The sequence below is a fragment of the Schistocerca piceifrons genome, chromosome 3 (genome assembly GCF_021461385.2).
Source record: "Schistocerca piceifrons isolate TAMUIC-IGC-003096 chromosome 3, iqSchPice1.1, whole genome shotgun sequence".
Classification (NCBI taxonomy): domain Eukaryota; kingdom Metazoa; phylum Arthropoda; class Insecta; order Orthoptera; family Acrididae; genus Schistocerca; species Schistocerca piceifrons.
The window spans coordinates 234154620-234181118 of NC_060140.1; the positions used below are offsets into that span (position 1 = coordinate 234154620).

General features: G+C 38.5%; 1 protein-coding gene across 1 annotated transcript in view; it reads left to right on the top strand.

Moving 5' to 3' along the window:
* Window positions 1-25800, top strand: part of LOC124788538 — a 266831-nt gene extending 241031 nt beyond the window's left edge. Inside the window, exons 14-15 of the mRNA XM_047255808.1 lie at window positions 16099-16128; window positions 25599-25800. Of these exons, the coding sequence (XP_047111764.1) occupies window positions 16099-16128; window positions 25599-25650 (82 nt within the window). The 3' untranslated portion in view covers window positions 25651-25800. The remainder of the gene's footprint in view (window positions 1-16098; window positions 16129-25598) is intronic.
* The last annotated feature ends 699 nt before the right edge of the window (window positions 25801-26499 follow it).

Genomic DNA, 26499 nt, shown 5'->3' on the forward strand with positions numbered 1-26499 from the left:
TGGGGATGTGAAATGGAAGAGGGTGACAGAAGGGAGGGACGGGAACTGTTGTATGGAGGATATGGGGTCAGGGGGTCTTGGAGAATGAGGCCAGGACAGTTACAAGAGTCAAGGATGACTCCCATCTGTGTAGTTCAGAGAGGCTGCTGTTAGAGTGAAGGATCCAGTTGACACAGGTTGCAAAGCAGCCACTGAAACTGAGTATGTTATGCTCAGCTGCATGTTGTGCCACTGGGCGGTCAATTTTGTTCTGGGCCACAGGTTGGAGGAAGCCATTTTTCCTGGTGGACAGCTGGTTGGTAGTCATATTGGTCTAAAAGGCTGTGCAGTGATTGTAGCAGAGTTAGTGTGTGGCCGATGCTGCTTTCACAGGTGGCACAGCCTCTGATGGGGTCAGATAAACCTATGAAAGGACTGGTGTAGGAAGTGCTGGGTGGATGGATTGGGCAAGTCTTGCACATGGGGCTTCCACAGGGATATGATCCCAGTGGGTGTGGCATAGGGATGGACTAAAATGTTATGGAGGTTTCTGGGAGATATAACACCACTGTAGGAACGATAGGAAGTATATTGTGTAGAATGTCCTCATTTCAAGTCATGACAAAAGATAATCAAAGTCATGGCAAAGGATGTGGTTTACTTGTCCAGGGATGGTTCAGCTGTTCCACTCCAGGTTGATATTGGGTGAGAAGAAGGGCATCCTTTGTAGCTAATTCTTGGAAATGGAGAGGAATGGGGATGTGTTAGGATGTGGCACAGAAATCTGTTTTCAGGCTAGGTTTGTATTGAGGTGTCTGCGAGCCTTCATGCGATCGTTAGCATACTGGGCAAGGGAGTTCATTCTTGTCAATCCAGATATGTTGTCCATGGGTGACCAGACTGCATGGGAGGGTATTTTGGGTGTAGAGGGGATGCCAACTGATAAAATGCAGGTACTGTTGGTGCTTAGTGGGATTAACATGGCCAGATGTGTGGATGGAGCCATCAGAAAGATGGAAGTCAACTTCCAGGAAGGTGTCACATTAGGTTGAGGAAGACTAGTCAAAGCAGATGAGAGAGAAGATGTTGAGGTTGTCAAGGAATGATGAGAGGATGTCGTGGCCCTGAGTTTAGATCACGAAGATATCATCAATGAACCTGAACCAGATTAGGCGTTGGGAGGCCTGGGAGGCTAAGAAGGTTTCCTGTAGATGGTCCATGAACAGATTGGCATAGGAGGGTGCCATAAGGGTGCCCAGATTTGTTTGTATATGTTCCCTTCAAAGGAAAAGTAGTTGTATGCCACGATGTAGTCGATAAGATGTATAAGAAATGAGATAGTGTGTTTGGAGTCTGAAGAATGTTGGGAGAGGTAGTGTTTGAAATGGCAAGGCCATGGGTGTGAGGGATGGTGGCATCAACAGCGATGAGTAGGGACCCAGGAGTTAAAGGGCCGTAGATGGTGGAGAGTCAGTGAAGGAATATAATAATTTGGGAGGTTAGACTTCATGCTATTGGTTGGTGTTGAGTTGATCCACATGTGGATGCTGAAGAATAGGTGCGTGCTGAGACACAGAGCAAAGTAATTAGGAGCAAACGTAATATGTATGTCACTCTTCACTTTACTGAATGTTAAGCAACAAGTCTGCAGAGAATCTTCACCTTGTCTGTTACACAGGCATCTTCATCATGAATAGTCACTCTAACAGAGAAGCAAACTTGTAACACTGTGAAGGCTCCAAGTGAACACCATGATTTGACTGGCTAGCTCAGTGGTGGTGCTACTAGTGCTTGCAGAAGAGGGAGTTTCTTCAGATGGGCTGCGAATTGGCTGGGCAGTCACGTGAGTGACATCCATCTGGATGTAGAATGCCTGACATGGTGTTGATAGTGTACGTTAACACATACCCCTCGCCCACTGCAACAAAAAAAAAAGAATCCTAAACTTTGTCACTGTCTACTGGTACCGCCAGAAGCAGTGTCAAGGTCTGAGCAGCGACTGATGAGGCAGAATCTGAAACAGCAGCTAATAACAAGCCCCTGCCCATACCCTGGCATTTGTCTTGTGAATGGCCAAAAACAACCGCCAAAAAACCAGGCATAGGATTTACACATCATCTTCTGTTGGTGAAGATGGTGACTGAACGAGTCCACGGTGGCCAACAGGAAGGTGGCAGGATGAAGGGGGCCCACTTCTGATGGCTAGGGTTTCTGGCACTGTGGTGACAGCAGTGGTGCAGTGTTGATGGCCGTTGGTTCCCAGTTCAGTGCTAGCAGCATGGGACATGAGGGAGGTGAAGTTGGCTGAGGCTACTGGTTTCTCCTAGGCACCAAATTTGCAAATAAAAACTTGTGACAGATGTATGTAGGCCACACAACCAAAGCTGATTCTGATTGCAGTTCCGCAGCCCAGTGAAAGAATGGCCAAAGACTTCGCTGATAATGGCTCATTCCCAGCATCTGTCTCTGCCAAACACTCTGAAAAAGATGACATCATTAACATTACCCTTAGAGCACTACAGAGGATGACCAACTGGTGTGCAGCATGCAGCAACTGCAGCAGTGTCCTATGTCAGCATCAATGCAAAATTTCTGCCAGTGACCTGCCATTCTGTGGCTGGGCATAGCATGATGGGAAGAAGGACACCAGTGCTCGCATCTGCATAAGAGAAGTGCGTAATTTGTTCATCTGTTGCTTGACTGTTTGGATAAAGTGTTCTGCTTCACCATTAGATTGAGAGTGGAACAACGCTGACATGACATTGCTAATGCCATTAGTGCCACAAAATTGCTGAAATTCTGCAGATGTGAAATGGATTCCAGCATTTCTGGTACATCTTCAGTACAAAAAGTCAATGTCGTCTTGATAGTATTAGCTGTCATAGTGGATTGCATGGGCACCCAAAATAGAAACTTGCTAAATGCGTCTACCACAATAAGCCAACAAGTATTCCAGTAGGGACCCACAAAGTCTTTATGCAGACACTGCCAAGGGGTGATGAACTTGGGCCAATCAAAACATTTCTGAGTGGACCAGCCTGTTGTTCTGCACATGCCAGGCATTGTGAAGTCAGTTGTTCAGTTTGAGTGTCCATACCAAACTGTGTGCAATGGTGTCGGTCAAGCTGTTTAGTGTCCTTGATGGATAAGGTGAAGAATTTCCTTCTGACGCAGATATGGCACAACCACTCAGGACTGTTCATTGTCTGTGTGTAATAACACCCCGCTGGACAGATAATTTATGCCAAAGAGCAAAATAATGGTGCACAACTGGATCACTAATCTGGTTAAATGAATGTGGCCAATGATGCAGAGATGCTGAAACAAAATCTTGAGATTGGAGTCTGCAGCCATTGTCTGAGCAATCCATTGGTAGTTGATGGGAAAAGCATCAAGTGTTTCATTGTCATGAACATCAATGTGGAAACTAATCTTCAGAAATGTCGAATGTTGAATCAGTGACAACTGCGAGGTGAGAGAGAGTGTCTGCATTCAAATGCTTAGCCCTTGTCTTATACACAATTTTGTACTAATAATTTGAGAGGAGGAGAGACCATTGCTGCAACTTTAATGCTTTGTGTGGAGGTACTACCTTGGAAGGGCTGGACAAGAGATGAGAGGATTGTGATCTGTCACCATGTAAAATTTTCTGCCATATAGGTATCAGTGGAATGTGGCCACCCCACATATGATAGCAAAAGCTTCCTTATCAATCTGTGAGTCGTTGCTCTGTGCCTTGTTGAGGAGTTTGGATGTTAAGGCAACTGACCTATTCAGTGATCCCATGAAAGAACAGCACCAGTGCTGTAAGAGGATGCATCAACTACAGGCAAAACTGGTTTAGTGGGATTGAAATGTATCAAACAATAATTGCCCAGTAAAGCATCTTTTCTTTCTGAAATGTGACCAGATACTCTCTAGTCCACTCATATTTGAAGATGATGCAGTGCAGCTGCAATCTGTGCCACGTTCAGAATGAGCTGAATGTAGTAAGTCAGTTTACCCAACTCTGTGTGAAAGAACAGTTCCAGTCCTGTATGAGGATGCATCAACTGTAAGTTTGACTAGCTTAGTGGGATTCACTGATATTCCTAGGATAGTGGATACCATGTCTGTTAATCACATGTCCTGAATATTCAATCTCAGTCTGGAAGAAGGAGCACTTGTCTTTATTACAGTTTAACTTAGCATCTGAAAACACTTGAAACAATTTACTGAGATTGGAGAGATGGTCATAGTGAGTGTGAACCAAAATGATGGGAAGATATTCATTGGGAGTATGACCCAAAATAACTGTGTCATTTGAATAGTTCAAATAATAAGAAACTGAAGCAGTCAACTGTGAAAAATAACTTTGAAAAATTGCAGGTGTGGGCACACTGCTGAAGGGCAACTTCAAAAATGTAAATTACCACAGGTGGGTGTTGGTCACAAAAACTTGTTATGACTGTTTCACCAAGAGAACCTGCAAATAAGCATCGTGAAGATCAGTCTTGGAAAAGAAGTGACCTTCATGGAGTTTGTCTGCAAGTTCCTCGACTGTGGCAGAGGAAAACAGTCAATCACAGTCTGTGGATGCACTAAAGGTGATGCCCACTGACTGGCTGCTACAGAGGAAATCACACCATTTTCCTGTCAGAATAAGAGTTCTTCTGCCACTTGATCTCAGATAGGATGAGGGATGGGCTGTACTTCATAAAACTGTGGTTGTGCATTGTCTTGGATGGTAATGTGAGCCTCAAAATTAGTAGCTTTGCCTAGGTTATCTTGAAAAAGTCACTAAATTTGTAACACAGTTCAACTATCATGTCAATAGGCACAAAAGAGTCCACAGAGATGCACTGTCTTGAATATGCAAACCAAACAAATCAAAGGAATCCAGGCCAAACATGTTTTCTTTGTTACGTGAGCACAGAACCATGAATGAAACTGTCTTGGTAACGTTATGAAAGGTGGCTGGTAGGTCACAAGTGCCTAATACTTAGGCTTGCCTAACACTTCATAAATGCTTCTTTTCAACAAAGTAATTGAGGCACCAGTGTCCAGCTGCATGTGTTTTTTGCATATGGCAATTTACAGAGTGGCAAACAATTTATGTTCCTGATGTTACTAGAAGAAGTGTGTTTCATTGCTGTGTTTCATTGCTGTGTTATACGAGAGTCACTATTTGGCTTTGAAAAATTGACTTTGGATAACATGTAAAGTGCATATTGGGCTTGCATTTTTTGCAAACATGAAAACAATTGTACTTGCCACAGTGATAACATTTAGCATTGTGACAGGGGCATTCCTAGTGTTTGTGTGCTTTGAAACACCAATGGCATGGTTTAACACTGCTAGTCTTCTGCCTGGCACAGTGAATCTGTTTACGGTATGTCGCTGTCTTGGCTGAGACTTTGTGTGCTGCAGTGCACGAGCTATTAGCACAACCTGTTTAGTACTACTCTGTATGGCTCATTTAGGAGGGAAATCAAAGCCAACTGCTGCAGTGTCATACAAATGCTGAGGCTCCTCTAATTCCAAAACCTGTAGGTCTTATATTGCAAATATATAGGCTAATGCCAAAGTGGTAGCTTTTGCTGTGGTGGAGGGCACTTGTACCACACAGTGTAAATGCGAGTAGGTATCTGTTACTACCATCCATATACACTGTAGAAAGTTCCTCATGAAGTGTGAGTGAAAGTGGTCCCAGTGACTCTGTGGTAGTGGCTACAAATGACACTGCTGTTGTGGTGCTGACTGCCACGTAGCATAAACCTTTCAGCTTGCAGTTACTTAAGTGATGTCTTGATTTATAAATAGTCTGTATACATACTGGTGAGCAACTTGTTTGCACAGAGTGATAATAGGTATTTGGCTACCTGCTGCCTTGTTCTAAAACCTTGATTGTCTTTATCTGGGATGCCTGCTGTTTGATGGTTGTCAGTGGGGGTCATTGTCCCGCTTGTTGGTTACATTTCCAACTTGCACCATGCCCTTTCAAGACATTTGCTATTCTTATTGTTTTTTTATCAATTACACTAGTATGTTATTCACATTGACACACTTTCTTGATCTCCACATAATAATAATATTTTGAGAACAACACCACACTGGTTTGTACTATTTTTTAAGCTTGCATTGTTTTTGCATAAACTGACAGTTAAGTCAACAGCATAAACTGACAGTTAAGTCAACAGCTAAGGCAAAGTTGAAATATTTCTCTGAAAATTTGAATCATAGTGGAGCTTAGGGGAATAACACAAATTTACAGATATTTAATATCACTTTAAAATCCATCTGTATTGACACTATGTAGAACTGTCTAAGTTATTTGCTATCCTGATTCTGTCTCAGTTGTTCACTGGTTTGATTTTTTCCACTGTTTGTAGTTGGTATTACCTGGTAGACACCTCACTAAAAGAATGACATTTTCTGTTCTCTTGGAGATGCATAAATACATTGTAATCAAATCTCCTGTGTGTGCTTTTTAATCATTAAGTGATGCTACTCCTGTTTTAGTTTTAGATCTCACTAACTCCTTTATTTAATTATTTTTGTACCTTATGTTAGTGTGGTAATGTGCTTCTAATCATAGTAATTATATACTAGAAACAAAGATGATGTGACTTACCAAATGAAAGTGCTGGAAGGTCGACAGACACACAAACAAACACAAACATACACACAAAATTCAAGCTTTCGCAACAAACTGTTGCCTCATCAGGAAAGAGGGAAGGAGAGGGAAAGACGAAAGGATGTGGGTTTTAAGGGAGAGGGTAAGGAGTCATTCCAATCCCGGGAGCGGAAAGACTTACCTTAGGGGGAAAAAAGGACGGGTATACACTCGCACACACACACATATCCATCCACACATATACAGACACAAGCAGACATATTTGGTCTCTAAATATGTCTGCTTGTGTCTGTATATGTGTGGATGGATATGTGTGTGTGTGTGCGAGTGTATACCCGTCCTTTTTTCCCCCTAAGGTAAGTCTTTCCGCTCCCGGGATTGGAATGACTCCTTACCCTCTCCCTTAAAACCCACATCCTTTCATCTTTCCCTCTCCTTCCCTCTTTCCTGATGAGGCAACAGTTTGTTGCGAAAGCTTGAATTTTGTGTGTATGTTTGTGTTTGTTTGTGTGTCTGTCGACCTGCCAGCACTTTCATTTGGTAAGTCACATCATCTTTGTTTTTAGATATATTTTTCCTACGTGGAATGTTTCCCTCTATTATAATTATATACTAGTGTTTTTATTGTTAAGTGAATTTACTACACTAAATGTTGTTTATATTGTGTCAGTTGATAAGAAAACACTCATAGGTTGCTTTTTAATACAACCTACAAAATATTTAATTTGTGGATATTAACTTATTCATGCATAATCCACAGCAGTTGCTATTCTTGATTTGGGTTAGCTTGATTAAGAGTACTGTTTGTGTAGTTTTCTTAGGAAGACACTATATTATTGTTTAATAAATTATACTGATGGATAGAAAATATGACTGTGTGTCCAGATTGAGAAGAAGCTGGCCAACATCTGCAAACAGAAGCAACTCACAATAAATGGAGCTGCTAAAAGATAGACTCTTGGGACATGTGTGTGAAGTACTGCAAGTTTTCCGTTTATCATCAGCTTGCTGGCAATGCTGTCCGATTACCAGCAAATGAACAGTTATCTTCAGTGCAAGCACACATCATAACTGTGCTGACAGCCTTGTGTAAAAGGTGTGTGACGTGAGAAACAAAGGAGGTACCATTGTTCCTTTAGGGATACAGTCTGGCACATTGTCCAGTGGTACTAGTGAATCTGGGTTGTTCAGTTCTATTTCTTCTTCTCCTCCTCTTTTTTTGTGGGGGCTATTCTTGCTGCAAATGAACATTCAGAGGGTAATGGAATTTTTTGATCCTTTAGTTGTATTCAGAGGGTAAGGGCAAAATAAAGTTTTGACAGTGATGGGTTTGTGTGACCAGTATACAAGAACACTTGCTGATGAAATGTTAACAATCCACTTCAAGTCACACAGCTGTCATTAGGAAGAGAATATGGGGTCTGTTCAAAAGGTTTTGGAATTTTGTCCACAAAATTTTTCTTATGCGTACCTTTTACTTATTGTGCATGATTGCCTTCAAAATACTCTCATCCAAAATTTATACACCATTCCCAATGCCATTTCCTCTTCCAGAAACAGTCTTGGTATGTTTTTTGCTGGATCACATGAAATGCCATCTGCAAATTTTCTTTTATCTCGCCTATTGTTGCAAATCTTCATCCTTTCAACAGGGTTTTGAACTTCAGAAATATAAACTTTGGAAATAAAAAAAGTCAACAGGGGCCAGGTCTAGAGAGAAAAGAGGATGAGGAAGTACAGTTATTTCTTTTTTTGTGCAGTAGTCATGCACCGACAGGGATAAATATATGTGTGCGTTATCGTGATGCAAAAACTGTGAATTATCTCGCCATATTTCAGGCCATTTCCTTCTCCCATTTTCTCATGGGTGTTGCAACATGTGTCACTAGTACCATCAATTAGTAGTTTGTCCCTATGTCATGAATTTATAATGAGTTAATCCTTCAAAGTCAAAGAAAACTATCAGCATGTCTTTGACATTTGACCTGACCTGGTGAGCTCTTTTTGATGTTGGAGAACCTTTCCCAACCCAGTATGAAGATTGAACCTTGGTCTCAACATTGTAACTGTAGACCAATGTCTCATCAACAGTTATGATTATCTTAAGGAACATCTTTTCTCATTTGTGAGATGCAAAAGCTCTTCACAGATTGCGAGGCAAATGTCTTTCTAGTCTTTACTCATAGCATTGCTCCTCTAACTGTGCCATCTCAAAATTCGCAAAGTGTGTGACACAACATTTTACTCAATACAGCACTGAGCAATAACTAACAGACATACAACAATGAAACTTTTTGGAATAACACGTTAAACACGGCATGTGCTGGGATGTGAACTGCATTTCATTCCATCACATCATTGGCAAAAAATTACTAATGTTCCAGAATTTTTTGAACATACCTCTTTTCTAAGATTCTGAGATATATTTCCCACAGACAGAGCAGGATAGAGTTTGTGTATACACTGTTGTGTCAAGTGTAAGTTGGGTTTTTGTAACTAATGTTGATCATCCTATAGCACTCATGAACTGTGCATGAGGAAGGGAAATGCAAATGAATTTCTTGGTTACAAATTTTGTTGTACAGTAGCTGTCTGTCTCTCTCTTCATTCTCATTTTATCTACAAAGTAATTTTACTAGAATGAATTATGCTGATATGAAGAGGTCTCACAGTAGATCACAGATGTTACACCAATTCTAGGCACTGAATGAGTTTTTCTGTTTTCTTTGTGGAGAAACAAAGTTGATATTCCACTTCATGATTTTTGTCAAAGTTTTTACTGTAGATTATCTGCCTTTTCTGGTTATGTGACACAATTAGAGACTCCCTTGTTAATAAAACTATGCCACTACATGTCCAGTGCATGCAGATTTTGCATATCATCAAACTTCCCAGACATTCCATGAAGACAATTATAAAACATGTCTCATGAGACTGACAAGTGTTAAACCATGCAAGAACATGAGAACTAAGAATGTGACCACCATTTATTGACTTAAAAGCTCTATAAATGTCCACGTCTTCTAAATGATTGATGTTTATTGTATGTAAAGATCAGATTAGCATGAGTCAAGTCACTGGAACTCCTGACAATGAAAGTGAGTAGAACCCGCAATCACTGAAATGTAAATCACTGTAGAGTATGATCCGTAAAACATGGAAGTATATTTTGACAGGACACCAGAATAAAAAGCTGCTTTTATTGAATATATGAAGGATATTTCAATTACTATCATGAAGCACACTTTTTGTTCATGCTTACATTGCTGGTGATGAATTGAACAGTTTGTTTAAGGGGCATGAGATGTTCGCTAGTATGACAGGAGAAGATGTTTGAAAAAAATTATAAGCTTGCATGATCAATTATTATTTTGAAAGCCTTGTGTAAATATTTAAAAGACAATACCAGAGAAGGAAAATTGCTACTCACCTTATAGCGGAGATGCTGAGTCGCGATAGGTACAACAAAAAGATTCAGACAATTATAGCTTTCGGTCATTAAGGCCTTTGTCAGCAGTAGACACACATACACACACACTCACGCAAACACAACATGCACACACGTCTGCAATATAGTTTCAGTTCTCTAAGACTGCACACACGTGTGCAAGTTACATTTGGGTGAGTGTGTGTGTACGTGAGTGTATGTGTGTCTACTGCTGACAAAGGCCTTAATGGCCAAACGCTATAATTGTGTGAATCTTTTTGTTGTGCCTGTCATGACTCAGCATCTCCGCTATATGGTGAGTAGCAACTTTCCTTCTCTGGTATTGTTACATTCCATCCTGAATGTTCCATTGTTTGATTTTATTTAAAAGACAAAGTAGTCCTGAAATGGAAAAAGAGTACTCTAATACTGCAGTATATGAAATAACTACTCCGACAGATGAACACTGCTTGAAGAGACAGTTATGTAATTTTATTTCATATTCAGGCTTGTTACTTTTTAGGGTGCTAAACACAGTCTATGCATCAGTATTAATGTAAACTGCTGTATTTTTCCTGCATACAATACTAGTGTGGAGTACATTGTCAGTAGTGTTACAAATAATAGTGGGAAAATATGCTAGTATTCCATTCTGTGTATCTGAGTTATTTGCCACATAATATGCAGTGGAAGTTTTCTGTGTGTTATTTGGGTTTGTGATGTACAAAATAAGTACTAAATCTATGAATGTCAACAAATATAACCTATACTCATAAATTTTAACGTTAAAGTGTAATGTTAACGTGTTTACTTGCCACAGATTTTTTGCACTATACTGTGTTCAGTGCTATTTTACAGGCATTCTTGCAAAAAGATACTGTTTTGTGTTGCCAAAATTACTTTTTAATTGTTATGGTGTGATATATATGAACTGTTAATGAAAACTGTTTCTATATAATTTTCATGCCCTTCTGGGACCATGACACTGTGCTATTATAAGCTTAAGTAAAATACACATTGTAATTTTATTAATAAAAGTTAAAGTGAAATTACTCCTTGTAATTTTATTAATAAAAGTTAAAATGTACTGCATGTTATTAGAATTGTTAATTCTATCAAACATGTAGTGTTACAGAAAGCTTTCTATATTGGATTTCTTATTTTTGGACAATGTAGATATATTTCAGTCTGTCATTTAAATTGTAGTTGTGATGTTATGAAACATAAATGAGGGAAGTTTAGCATTTACCATAACAGTGCAGTGTGATCCAATGAGATGGCTGTCATTACACACTCTTCAATTATTATGCTGTTAATTTTGCATTCCTTGTGCTCTTTGGTGCGTTATATGACATAATTATTTTTTCCTATAACCATTTGTTTTGACAATTTCAGTTTTAATGTTAAACATATATAGCATCAGAATGAATATGCATAGGTTGAAAGAAAGTTATAAGTAGTCTTGAGTAGCAGAAAACATATTGTCTGTTGTTAAGTGTACTAGAAATTACTGCTGGTAACTAGTGGTGATAGTTGTGTGCATTATTATAGAACCAAAAGCAATTAGTTTGATGTCTACTATTACAGGCAGTTAACATTCCACTTGACCATGAGTAACGCACTATAATAACAAAAAGATTTAATTTAGTGGGATGCATTTTGAGACTATTTTCTCAGATTTTGTGAATCTCAGTGTGTGTTTATGAACGCCCATTCCTTGTTGTATTTGTATTTTGAGGGATGGAAGTGGTGACTGACCCACTGTTGTTGATCATTCATCACCATATGGGCATAGAAGACCATCTAAAAACATCAAAATACCAATAAATTATGTAAAGGTTATCAACACATGCTCAGTACATATGAGGAAAATCATTGAGGAAGATGCAGTGACAGTCAGTGAACAAGCACATGTGTATGAGGGTACTTTTTTTTCAGGTCAAATATAGTCAATTTAGACTAAGTAAGTCTAGATGCAAAGTAACTCAAGATCTGCGGATAAAGTTTCGTGGCTGCAATGTTATTTGTTAGTGTCATAGAAAAATGACAGACTTATTTGAAAAAAAAAACAATGTATTATTTTCATTGGCAATGATAAACAACTACCACATTACAAAATGATAAATATCATTGTGTATGCGAATTGAGACAGTTGGTGGTGCTCTCATGGTAAATTTATGAACTAACATGATCATGTTTTATATGTTTCACACAGTGCTCTCTGAAATCCATACTGCACGAATAACGAGATCAGTGCCTGTTTGATCCCAAGCTATGTAGATGAAATGTGGCTGAAGTTTGAAAGAATAGTTGACCACACTCTGGATAAGTATGTACCTATTAGAACAGTTTAAGATGATGGGTGGGACCCTCCTTGTTTTACAATCAGTATAAAGAAACTTACATAGAAAGAGTAACTTCTTCTTCATAATAGGTATAAAACAAGTTTCAATCACAATTGACCATCAAGAAGGCAATGTATGAAGCATTTAGAGATTACAACAGCAGAATATAATTGAAAAATCTGTCGAAAATCCAAAGAAATTCTGATCAGTGGCACTAAAGTTTGTGCAGAGATGCTCATGGATGAGAAAGTGAAAAAGAGGGTAAGAAAGCAAAATCAGAAATATTGGAAAAACTGGACTCTATTTTCAAGTTTCCCTTTAATAGACAGATGCATTGCCACTGCACCATTTTACTTCTTGCACCATTGCAAAAATGAGTGACACAGCAGTGTTCAAGGGTGCTGAGAAATAGCTAAAATCATTGAAATTAAACAAGGCTCCAAAACTAGGTGGGATCCTTGTTAGATTTCATAAGCAATTATCAACAGAGTTATCTCCAATTTAAACCATAATATACAGCAGGTTCCTTGAACAAAAAACTGCTCAGGGATTTGAAGAAAGTGCAGGTCACACCTGTCTCAATGCAGGCTAACAGATATGATCCTCAAAACAACCCTCCAGTCTCACTGACGTCCATGTTTTGTAGAACCATAGAATATATTCTGAGTTCAAACAGAGTGAGACAACTTGAACCTCCTCCATGCCAACCAGCAGGGATTCTGGATTGTGTGAAACCCATCTTACACTTTTTCACATGACATTTTGAAAGCCATAGGAAAAAAATAGGTAGATGAGATGTTCCTTGACTTCCTAAAAGTATTTGACTCAGTGCCATATCAACATTTATTGTCCAGAGTGCAATGATGTGGAGTATTAAACAAAGTTTGTGACTGGGTTGAGTATTTCTTGGGAGGCAGGACACAGCATGTAGATTTATATGGAGAATCATCAACAGAAGTAGAAATAACTTCAGAGGCACCTCAGAATACCGTAGTATTTTGGGACTCTTGTTCATATTGTATATTCATGATCTTGCAAACAGTATTAACAGCAACCTCTATTACTACAATAGCAGCCATTCAGAATTAGAACCAATCAGCTCATATCTGTGTATAACAATTTGTAGGGATATGAAACAGAATGATTGCACAGAATGGAAAGTCCAGGATGGAATAACAACAATATGGAAAGGATAAATTGCAACTCACCACATAGAGCAGGCACTGAGTCACAGATAGGCACAAGGAAAAAGACTACTAAAATATTAACCTTTCAGACAAAGTCCTCCCTGAAATCCTCCTTCTGAAATAGAAAAAAACAACACATTCTCACATTTGCAGTCAGGCCCAAGAGATCAGAGACAATGATCATGTATGTATGAGTTGTGGGAATGTGTGTGTGTTTTCTTCTATTTTAGAATGATAAATTATCCTGAAAGCTTAATATTTTAGCATTATTTTTCATTGTGCCTGTGTATGACTCAGTGCCTCCTCCATGTGGTGAGCAGCAATCTGTCCTTTCTATATTGTTGTTAATGATTCAATCATAGGCAATGCGAGAGGCAGACTTTAGCTCATTGGTAAGATACATGGAAAATTCAATCAATTTACAAAGGAGAATGCTTATAAATCACTTGTGTGCCTCATCTCAGAATACTTCTCAAGTGTGTGGGACCCATACGAAATAGGACTAATGGGGGATATCAGATGTGTACAATTATGGCTGTCACCAATGGTCACAGGATTGTTTGATTCATGTTAGAACATCACAGATATGTTGAAAATATGAAGTTGGCAATCTCTTGAAGAGAGATGCAATTTATCCCTTGAGAGCATAGTTACAAAATTGCAAGATTGAATGTTGTATAAAGAATCTAGAGACATTCTTCACCTTGTAAGTGTCAGCACTATAGGTATCATGAAGACAGAATTACACTAATTACAGCAAGCACAGAGGCATTTAAGCAGTCATTCTTTGTGTGCTCCATATGTGATTGGAATGGGAGGAGACCCTAAACCTTGTACTATGCTAAGTACCCTCTGCTGTGCATTTCACAGTGGTTTACATAGCAAATACGTGGATATAGACCATACTATCCAACTTTACTGCAGTTGTTCAACAATGTGCGTAGCAAACTGCATGTATTTTGAGGATTTAAACGGTCATCTTTCATGCAAGTGCTTTTCAATTGAAAAAAAATCCTTTAATATAGATTACATTTTGCTTGGAAACATCCATTTAGAACTTGGTTCTGAGCATTACATCTTATCTGATGCTAAATGCTTGCTTGTCAGAGCATGTTGTATGCAACTCACAAACTAGGACAAACAAGCAATAACAACTGTCCTTTATACTCAACTTATTCTGTTTACACATATTGTGATAATTTCTTGTTTAGTTGAGTGATTGTTTCTATGTGTCATGGACATTAAGTCAATATCTAGTTTGTTCTTACACCTTCATCTTCATGCAAAATTGCAATATTCTTGAGCTAAAATTCATTATCTTTAGTTTCCTCAAAGTACTCAACTCTGGTTTCTCTGTCACCCCTCCTGTTTCGACCCAAAAGAGTATGGTGTGACTACAACATGAATTTTTCTCAATTGGTACAGGAAAACCTTATAAAATCTGTTTGGCTAATTCTCTTTTATATTTATTGAGAAATTGCATGTTTACCATAGTAGAAGTCCATTGTTAGTAAAATAGTCAAAATTATTGTGTGGAACACTTGCAGAGAGGAGTGAGTAAAGAAAATCTCCTCATTACATAGTGGAGAATTGATTGTTGGATAAGCATGTAAATAAGAACATGTGTTATACAGCACTGTAGCTTCCAAATGCATTCTTCTACAGAGTGTGTGCCCCCCCCGCCCCCCCCCCCCCCCCCCCCCCCCCCGCACACACACTTTTTTCTGGTACTGCAAGCTGAGTGGGCAAATATACTATTCATAGAGGCTGGTGTTAGGGGTGAAAAATCCAAATGTATGAGCTGCAAAGCAGCTATTGTAGAACAACAGGTTGTGTTTGAAAGTGTCAAAGTGTGTTACACAACTACGGTACGTGGTGAAACTTGTTCTCAGCCATGGATTTGTGTGGTTACTTTCAGTGATGGGCAGACAGTCATGTCCCCTGTAATAAAAGAGCCCTGCAGTAATTATAGCAGAATTGATATATGACATAGCTGCTTTCAAATAGGCCATGCTGGATGGCTGCATGGGAAAGGTCTTGAACATACCTCTTACACATATTTTGAGAATGGATTGGAGGCCTGGTGATGCTAGTACTGATAAGGACAAATCAACATTTAGCAGCTCATGTAATATCATTTTAGAAGAGGTTGCAAGGATTTTTAATTCAAGTTATTCTATTGGAAAATGCATTGGATTATACTTCATGCTTCCTTCCAGAAGAAGCAACAGTAGCTTCATTTTTATGAAATGATCATAGAATATGAATATCTGAAGTATTTACACTGAAAGTATTTTAGTGTACAGTTCTGTATGATGATACATTTATGATTCTTCAAATACACGTTCTGATGTGAGTATTCCAGTTACATAACTCTTCACATTCCAAAATCACAGAATATGTGCCTCACCATGTGACTATTTATAATCTCTGTCATACAATTGTATAACTATAGGTTTCACATATTGATATTTTGGTAGATTCTACTGAAGTACAGATGTTTCCTGATATTAATAACTTTAAAAAATTTGTTTCTGCCCACAGATTAAGGAATCCCAACGCTTATATTCCAGAGTAAGTGACTCATCCTGAATTTTTGACTTCTGCAATAGTGCCTATGGTGTTACAGAAATCAGAAACATGACAGTGGATTAAAATACTCATATGTGTGGACAGTTTTCAGCTGTTTTATCAGATTTGTACTACTGAAGATTGTTTTATAGTATTTTTACTCTTGTATATTCTTCTCTAATCCATTCACCATTGTTTTCTAAACAAACAGAGTGGTTCAGTAAAATGGGCATAATGCAATGTTTCAAACAGAAAAGATGAGAAACCTCACTATTCTTAACTTACGACTGTTATCTGTTTGCATAAGTACAGCTAGAATAAATTGCTGAATATATCTTTACTCTTCACTGGTATGCTTATAACAAACCTTTTAGGTTGTGGAATGTAAGAGGCAGGGGCCTGCACCTCTGTGCTTTAACTACTGTGTCAGTTAGTTGAGTTTTCTCCATAACTGTTTCTGTATTAAATATCAGGCCCTCGTGATAACTGTCTAACCAGTTTTAACAGTGAGAACAGTCTGTGATAAACAAACTGGTAAATGATTTCACACAAGTGCTACATATGAAAAAAATATGATAATCATCCATAATTAAAGTCCTGATTGACTTTAAAGATATGACCATTCTGTACTGAACAACTATGTGTATGTACAAATTAAAAGGTGTATTGGAAGGTATATGTAAATGTGAATGTGTTACTACTTTTATGAGCAAAGCAAACAAATAAATATGTGATAAATTTATGTATACACTTTATAACAAATAAATTCTGTTTATTTAAGTGATGGAAGGAATGAGTATGTATTTGTGTAATTAATGACTGTGATTGTTAGAAAAATATAAGTACAGTATAAGTCTTTTTATTTCTGATTAGCTCATCATGGCTTTAAAGCTGAATCTTTTGTCAGAAGTAATCATGTTATTGTATAATAACCTTGAGGTGGATAGAATCACCTTGGTTCAGAGCCTGACTCCTTATTACACACTTAAGTTTCCAAAAATTTTTTACTGGTGTCATGCCTCTGCCTCATTTTCCATAATGTTAAGAAATTTACCTAAAGCTGCAATGTCTCATAAACATCCTGACAAGTTATTTGCCTGTAGGGTGCTGTGACCATGCTGATTTTGTTATTTTGTTTCAGTGACTGCTTAAGAAAAGATCATTGTGATTTTCTTGAGGATATGAGTATGGGTTTTTGGAACAATACTGCTGCCTCCTCCTCCTTCTCATCTCTCTCTCTCTCTCTCTCTCTTTCTCTCTCTGTCTCTCCCCCCTCCCCATCTCTCCCTCCCCCTCTCCCTCTGCATATCAAAGTGAGAGTCTCGGATTATGGATGGCTCATCTGATTCAGTAAAACTGAATATTGGCGAAAGCATAATTTTAGCCTTCTTGTGAACATTTTCAGCTCAAAACTGTATGTAATTCCTAGCTACTGAAGGAGACTTTGAATGATTTCATTAGACATGCTTGCATAACTCATTTGCAGAGAAGTGACATGAAAGGCAAGTATTTAGGTTAAAGTTCTGGTTGGCAGACAATTCCAATTTGTCAGGGAAGTTTACATAATCAGGAATTCTGTAGTATCAGTTAACAATGTTATTGTCACTAAATCTGGAACCCTATCCTGCAACAATCTGTCTTCTAGTTGATGACAAAGGAAGTTTGCATGATAGAAAAACTATAGGTTATTTCAAAAGGTTGTCAGTCTTACATGTATAATGGCAATGGCAGTCATAATCCAGTTATAAACTTACAGTAATGTGAGTAATACAGTCCTCCAATTTTCATAATTATTTTGCAACTTATCATCTAATAATGATTATTTAATTTGCCTCTTCTATTATCTTGAGTATTTCTTTGGCTTTTCTTAAATTTAATATCTTATGTGTGTCATTTGCACTTTTCTTTTTGATTTTTTTCCTCAATAAATCCAACCTGCTTTGCACTCCATAAGGCTAAGCAACAATCAAATATGGCTATATCTAGAGTTTTCTCCTATGATAATTCTTGATTGTCTTTGTTGATTCTACTATTTAATATAAGAGTCATTGATTTTCCTGTGAGATATTTTGCTTTTAGTTTCTTCTGTTGTATAATATCAGAAGCTACTAGTTATTTTTCTCAAAACTTTTCTCTGTTCCCATATTTGTGTCAGTTTCAGCTTTTAAGTTTACATCTTTTCTTTATTTTTCCTTCCATGTTTACTGATGTAATCTTTCAAATGCCCCACATTTAGTTACTTAATTACATGTTCCATAGGTAATTTGAATGATTCTTCTATTAAAAGTATGTGGAATGAGTTAGTTTACAGCAGGATATGAATACATGATTAGTGTTAACATTAATAAATACATTATTATTTTTAGTCCTACTCATGCAACTCTCCCTCTCTAGGAGGAGTTATCCAGGAGAAATGATTCTGAATTAGATTTAAAATTTGCTTCACTATCTGTCAGACATTTCATGTTATTGGGCAAATGATCAAAGACTTTTTGTTGCTGCATATTGGACTCCTTTGTGAGCCACTGACAACTCTAACAATGGGTAATAAAGGTCATTTGTCCCTATAGTATTTTAGGTATGGACATCATTGTTCATCTCAAATTATATTGGGTTATTTATGATGAATTTCGTTAGCAAAGTGTGTATTGTGATGGCGAGTTAAAATGCCTAGCTGCATGAAAAGGTACCAGCATGATGTATGTGGGTAAATTATTCTAACTGCTCACTTTTGTGCAATCAGTACTTCCTTTCTAAGTTTAAAAACCAGTTTTGTTTTATGAAAAGATTCACAATATTTATGAACCTCATGAACATTTTTGTACAGCTTTCATGCCATCAATACAACTTAAGTTGAATCAGTTTTTTCTGTTGATACCACATCATTTATATTGCATGATTACAAACTGTTACATCAGTAACATGAAGTCTTGGTACAGTACACAAATAGTGATGATCCTCTGGTTGTTATCTTTGCTACATTGATTGGCATATAATTAATACAAAGAAAATCCTTAGAAAGTGTTCTTGAAATATACATTTCCACAAATATGCTGTTGTACTTTTTTCATATTGCATCTAACTCTAAAATATATTTTTGTTTATTACATTACTAACAGAAACTAATTTTTTTGCGAAGTGCTTGTGTGAATGTGTATGTTTGCTTTCTTTCCTGAAGAAGGCTTTAGGCCAAAGCTAAGTCTGTAATGGTGTCTTTGTTGCACCTGCCTGCAAGTCAGTGAGTAGCAATCTATCCTTTTCCTAATATTACATGTATCAGAAGCAGAAATCAATGAGCACACACACTATGTGTGACATTTCTGGGTACCCAGAATGTGGATAACTTAACCTAAAATTCAGGTCTGCCTGCCTTCCACTTAGAGTTTTCCCTCTTTGTGTTGAGTTGCAGACAAGTTACCTCTCATACTTTCAGTAAGTGATAGGACATAATCTTCCGGACAAAGCAACTAAGTAGGAAAAAAGCATTTGTTCTGTAGAAGTGTGCAATAAGAATATTGTGCCAAGTATATAATCAATCACCTTGGTGAAGCCTCTCCAGGGGCCTGGGTATTCTTAAAACTATGCACCAAAGCATATACTCCCTAAGGGTATTTACAGTTAATAATAAGAGTGATTTGGGATGAACTGCAATTCACAAAAAAATACTAGAAATAAAAATGATTTTCTTGTCGACTGTGCATATTGCTCTAGGGTTCAAACTGGAGTTTTATACTTTGGTGCAAAAGTTACCAGTAGACATATGGTTGGAAACTGAAAATCTCCATATATCCATAAACAAAGCAAAAGAATACTGCATTAGCCACTACTTCTATAATTTATTAGAATATTTTGACTCAAGGCATGTGAATTCCATGTCACTCTAATATTTGTGGTAACAAAATAAATTCTGACATTGGCCACAATTGGGCATTGACATGAGTGCAGTGGTGACAAGTGAAAATTTGTGCCAGACCGGAACTCAAACCTGAATTTTCCACTTCACACAAGCGGTCACCTTAACTGCATATTACATACATCTTGAGTTTGCCAGTTTATACAGAACTGATAGTGACCTGTGTAAAGGTCCATACATACTTTAAGTATAGTTTGAAAGTTCTGGCCAAATGTAAATAACTTAGGAGTAAAGAGACCACTCACTGAATAGCAGAAGCATTGAGTCACTGACAGGCAACACAAAAGAAAAAGAAAACTTGCTAGCTTTCAGAATAAATCCAGTGCCAAGCTGGAGTAGAAACACACACACACACACAAATGTGCCACTATATTGTGGCAGTTGGGCACCAATGCCAAGACTGCATTTCAGCAAGTAGGCTCGGGCAGGTTAGGGAGGGGGGTGTGTCAGGTGGGATGAGTAGAGGGAGAGAGAATGGGTGGCAGGAAGAGAATTTAGGGTTGGGTAGCTGGTGGCTCGGAGGGAGGCAGCAGGTTTGACAGCTATGAATGTGGGCGTGGGAGGTGGCAGGTGCGTGAGATAGGCATCTGAAGTCCAGGTACCAGAGCTGGATAGGTGTGGCAGAAATTACTGTGGATATGTGGATTAGGAAGGGAGGACAGGTCATAGGAAGGGGAAAGTTTTAAGTGGAGGTTGTGGGGACAGTGGATTAACAGAGATTGACACCAGGAGTGTCATAGGAGCAAAGGGCATGTTGTAAGCACAACTCTCATCTGCACCGTGATGAAAAATGTGTGGTGGAGGGAAGGTTCCAGATGGCCCAGACTCTGAAGCAGCCATTGGAGTTGAGCACTTTATGCTCAGCTGCATGTTGCACCACAGGGTAGTTAACTTTGATGGTGACCACAGTTTGGCAGTGGCCGTTAGTTCTAGTGGACAGCTGGTCATTGTCAAATCAATGTAAAAAAACTGTGCAGTGATTGCTGCAGAGTTGGTGTATGTCATGGATGCCTTCAGTCTTCAACTCGATGTTGCCTATTGCGTTATACACAGTCGCACGCGAGTGACAATAATGACAATAGTGGCGCCCCATTGTGAGCCATTCAATGCTGTTGTATATGTACAGCTCCAAGCCAGAGTTGTGGTGATATCAGCTCCATGAGGCTATTTCTAGCCCAGCGCCAGCCTTATCAACCTCAACTTCCCGCCAATTTCACAACCAGAAATGAATTTTTCTCTATCACGGGGTTAGTAGTACTAGGGCCTGTGACGAGAACCAGTCAGCTCAAACCTTCTTTAAGTGGTTGTGCCTTCTTTAAGCTGGTTCCTAACTGAACACAACATGTCTTTAGCTCTAAGTACCTACGTTAACAATATATGGCTCTTAAGTAAGCTCTTAGCAAAGAAAGTTATTGGTAGAGTCATGTTAACAGTTAATGATGAGTAATTTAGATGATCTTCTGGATAGTGATTTTCTGGTTAGTGATGTTTTGTCAGAAGATCCTGATGTACCTGCTTAAATGTTGTCTGGTGACTTCTTTGGTGTTCATGTTCATAACAGAGATGAGTATGGTGGTCATATATGCAGGTTGCCTTCTACTGGATGTGGTATGGTAGTTGAATGTGGCCAGTGTGATCTGGAGAGATACCTTGATGTGTATCAGCCTTCTATGTCTGGTGTACATTTAAGTCAGTCGAGTGTTAAAGATGGTGTCTGCACATCTGGGTCATGTGACATGGGTGTTGCCCATGCAGGTGCAGAGTGCACTCTGACAGCAGCTTGGGTGAAGCTGCTTGGGGTCAGAGTGCCTAGTATTACTAGGCCCATGATGGAGAAAAATTCATTTCCGGTTGTGCAAGCAGTGTTGGTGACTTAACTCTGTGTTATCGTAAATAAAGTGTTGACCTTAAATAAAAAGACTACACATTGATCTTGCCAAAAGCCAAGCAGCAATTCTTCATGGTGTTTTAGCTGTCTGGGGTGCTCTCTGTGTCTCTGGGATACCCCTGTGAACATGTGTGTATCTGTGTGCCATAAGTCGTTAACATAGGCACTCTGAGTTAAAGATGTGTTGTGTTTAGTTACACATCTACTTAAAGAGGGTGCAACCACGTAAAGAAGGTGTTAAGGTAGTTGGGCTGGCCAGTTCTGGACATAGGCCATAGTATTACAAGGCCCGTGATAGAGAAAAATTCATTTCCTGTTGCACAGCTGGCAGGAAGTTGCACTACTGAGTAGTTAACTTTGTTGGTGACCATATTTTGGCAGTAGCCATTAGTTCTGGTGAACAGCTGATCATTGTCTTACCAATGTAAAAAAACAGTGCAGTGATTGCCGCAGAGTTGGTGTATGATATGGGTGCTTTCACCAGTAGGCCTGCCTCTAATGTGGTAGGATAAGCCTGTGGTATAATTGGAGTAGGATTTGTTGGGTGGGTAGATAGGGTAGGTCTTGCACCTGCATCTTCCACAGGAAAGGCAAGGACTTTGGGTAGGTGATGGAATATCATTTTAGGAGAGGTGGGAAGGATCTTGTGTGTGATGTCTCTCATCACCCAATATCAGCCTGGACTGCAATAACACAACCATCACTGGACTGGCACAACTAAACCACATCCTTCAGAAGGACTTTGATTATCTATCATCATGCTTGGAAATGAGAGACATCCTTACCCAAGAAACTTCCTATGTCTCTAAAGTGATATTCCATCACCCAACCAACCTACACACCATCCTTGTCCATCCATGTGCCACTCCTATTCCAAACCCCTTGCTACAGGTTTCATGTCCCATTGGAAAACCCAGGTGCAAGACCTGCCCAGTCCACTCACTCACCACTTCCTACTCCAATCCTGTCACAGGCTTCTCCTATCTCACCAGAGGCAAGGCCACCTGTGGAAGCAGCCATGTCATCTACCAACTCTGCTGCAATCACTGCACTGTTTTTAATGTTAGTATGATGATGAACCAGCTGTACATCAGAATGAATGAGCACTGCCAAACTGAGGACAAGAATAAAGTTGGTCACCCAGTGGCGTAACATGCAGGTGAGCACTGCATGCTTGATATCAATGACTGCTTCAGATCCCGGGTTATATGGAACCTTCCTTCCACCACCAGCTTTTCTGAACTCCACAAATGGGAGTCATCCTTGCAACACATCCTTCTCTTGAGTAACCCTTCTGGCATTTTCTTCATTAACCCACTGTCCCCACACACCCCACTCAACAATTTCCCCTTCCTCTGTCCCGCCATCCCCTCCCAATCCATATCTGCATGTCACTTTCAGCTGTGGTAATCATGCATCACATGCCTAGCTGGTACATCTACCATCCCTCTCTCCCTACATGTTCCTAGCCCACATACCTACTGCCTTCCTCTGAGTCACTAGCCACCGAACCCAAACCCCTCTCTCTGCCTCCCGCCTCTGTCTCCCTCTACTCACCCCATTTGGCACAATCCCCACTCCACCACTCTGGTCTACCTGCTGAATTGCAGTCTCAGCATTGTGTATCCAGCTGGCAAAATGTACGTGTGTGTGTGTGTGTGTGTGTGTGTGTGTGTGTGTGTGTGTGTGTGTGTGTGTTGTAGCTTGACAAAACTTTTGTTCAAAAATCTGGAAAGTTTTCTTTCTGTTTTTTGTGTGTCTGTCAATGACTCCTTCACTGAGGGATCTCCTTTACTCCTAAATTATTTATGTAAATGCTTTATTTGAAGTATTAGACAAGGACAGCTGCAGAGTAGTATTAGTATAGGAGAAGGAGCAGCAGCATTTTTCAGACTAGGTATTTTCTCCTAATGTATATTTATATATAAAGTAATAACATAATTATCAGTGTGAGTAGACTGGAATTAGTCACTATTTGTTCGTGATATGCTTTATGGAAGTAGTCTGCATTGACTTCTTTTTCTCTTTCACATATAACATGAACGTAATCCACATTTCTGAAGGCTCTTCTTCATGATGGAAATGATGGAATTTATAGAACATGATATGTGAATGAATGAAAATGCTTTTATGATCTTCTTTTTCTTATTTGTTATGATACTGAAATTATTAGTATTATTTCACGCGAGAACAACATGACTCTGGCACCAAGTACAATCAGCAATAATCACTGGATTCTGTGAGGCCAAGGTACCTTATATGCTACATGGCTTGCATTGTTGATATACTTTTTATATTTCATTGAAAGCCATACATTTAAAAGAAACTATGCTCTGTTTCACTTTAAAAAGGACAGTGACTGACTTGACATACTGGTTGGGAGGGGATAAGTAGAATGCAATAAATAGTTGCAGTATTGATTGCTTTATTTTTTAGGAAAGAAAATATGGTGACAAAAATACAATTTTTTACCTGACATTAATATGTAGTATTTTGCAGCTCATTATCCACAAATTACAACATTTAATTACTTTGAAAATCAATCAAAGATCACGTTAAAAAAAGAATTGAATGCATGCATCAGATCATATCGCAAAACACAGCAACATGAGTCTGAGTTGTTCTTCATCCGGGAGGAACACAGATATCCCATTCTCTCACAAGAGTTATAAAATTATGGAGTGAAAACATATCTTGCTGTTAGCCACTTACATAAAACATTGCAACTATCATTGATTAAACTCTGCTATTTTTATTTTTCTCTGTTGTGTGAAATCAGGTCATAATTTCATTTTCCTCCTCCCAGTTCACAATTTCCTCTGTCCGCTCCCAGTAGCTGAGTTGTCAGTGTGACAGAATGTCAATCTTAAGGGCCTGGGTTCAATTCCTGGCAGGGTAGGAGATTTTCTCCGCTCAGGGGCTGGGTGTTGTGTTGTTTTAATCATCATCATTTCATCCCCATTGGCACGCAAGTCGCCGAAATGGTGTCAAATCTAAAAGACTTGCACCTGGCGAACGGTCTACCCATCAGGAGACTCTAGTCACACAACATTTACATTTACAATTTCCTCTGTCTTTCAAACTTTTTACTAATTGCAATATTGTTAAGCTGTGAGGAAGGACAATTCTATCAAAAGTTTTCTAGTATTTTCTCCATCTCTTTTTATCCTCAGCATAAAATTTTGTTAAATGGTATTTTGTTATTATTCTTATTGTTATAATTACATTTGTAAGTGTAAGCTACTCTTCAGTTGTCACTGTTGTGTGTCAAATGCTTGGTTTTAAAGCTGCAATTTAATACACTTTAATAATTCACATTTCATTTGACTGCAGTGTAAAATGTAATGTAAGAGGTCAAGTTACAGAGCAAATTGTTGAAGAGTAAGGAATTTACTTGATCTTGTACTTCATAAATCTTGATGAGTGTAGAAAATTTTTATAGTTTTGTTACAATGATTAAATATTTAAAGTATGTGGAATGAGAATACTGGGCAAGAGAAATGTTTTTATTGTCTTTTTTGTCATAACTTTAATTTGTCTGCCACTTGATTTTTTAATGTGATCAGTAATATTATGTCTGGTGTGTATGTTTCCTCTAACAGTACTGGGGTAGATAGTACATAGTCCTGTGACATACTACAGAATTTCATGATCCATCCTTGGCCATTTCAGATTGCCAGAAGAGGACTCTATGCAGGACATCCCCTTGAGAACAAAGCTGTGATTGAATAATGGAATAAAAAGACTATAACTATGTAGTAGCATTCTACTGCAAGCAGATATAAATTAATGTATTTTTTCATTTGTTAGACAGTAGACTACATGTTAACAATTTTATTATAGTATTTGTGAAAGGAAACTGGCTCCCAGTAAAATGGCCATCTTTAATACATATATGTGGCTGCTTATGACACCAACCCAAAAAATAAATAAAATATTTAGATAAAATGGAATCTGCTTCAAACAATTATTCACTCATTCTCAACATTCTTTAACTATAGTAATGACTTCTTCTGAAAGTCTACGCCTCCCTCTCGGTTGTGATTTCCTTTTATATATGTATAAGATATTAAAATTTCCACAAATATTCAAAATCAATTTCAAAAACTTCTGAAGTGCTTTTTCCACAGTTCACTTCATTAAGTAGTTTGAAAGGTCCATGTACAGTGGAGCCTCATTCCCATTATGCGCATTTCGGATAACAAGCAAAACAAATTGTAAAAAAAGGACGCACTTAATGAGCAACATTTTGCATAATGAGTGATGACGATTTAGTGTGATGTCACCAGCTGTTTGCATGCGAAGGTGGAAATATTTAACAATATGAACACCTTTCATTGTTGGCAGTGGCATATGAACTGTGTCTTTAGTACATTCTGCAGTCTGGGTTTAGTGCTCTTTCTGCTACCATCTTAGTGCAGCTTGTGCTCAAGATTTTTTAAATTTCTTTTCACAGAGCATTTTTTTGTGTGCAAATTTTAATAACCTTTGTAGAAATGTCCCTGAAGATAAATATAACAGTAGAGGAGAATACATTGCTCGGTCACAAGCCAATGAAAGACGATCTCACGCT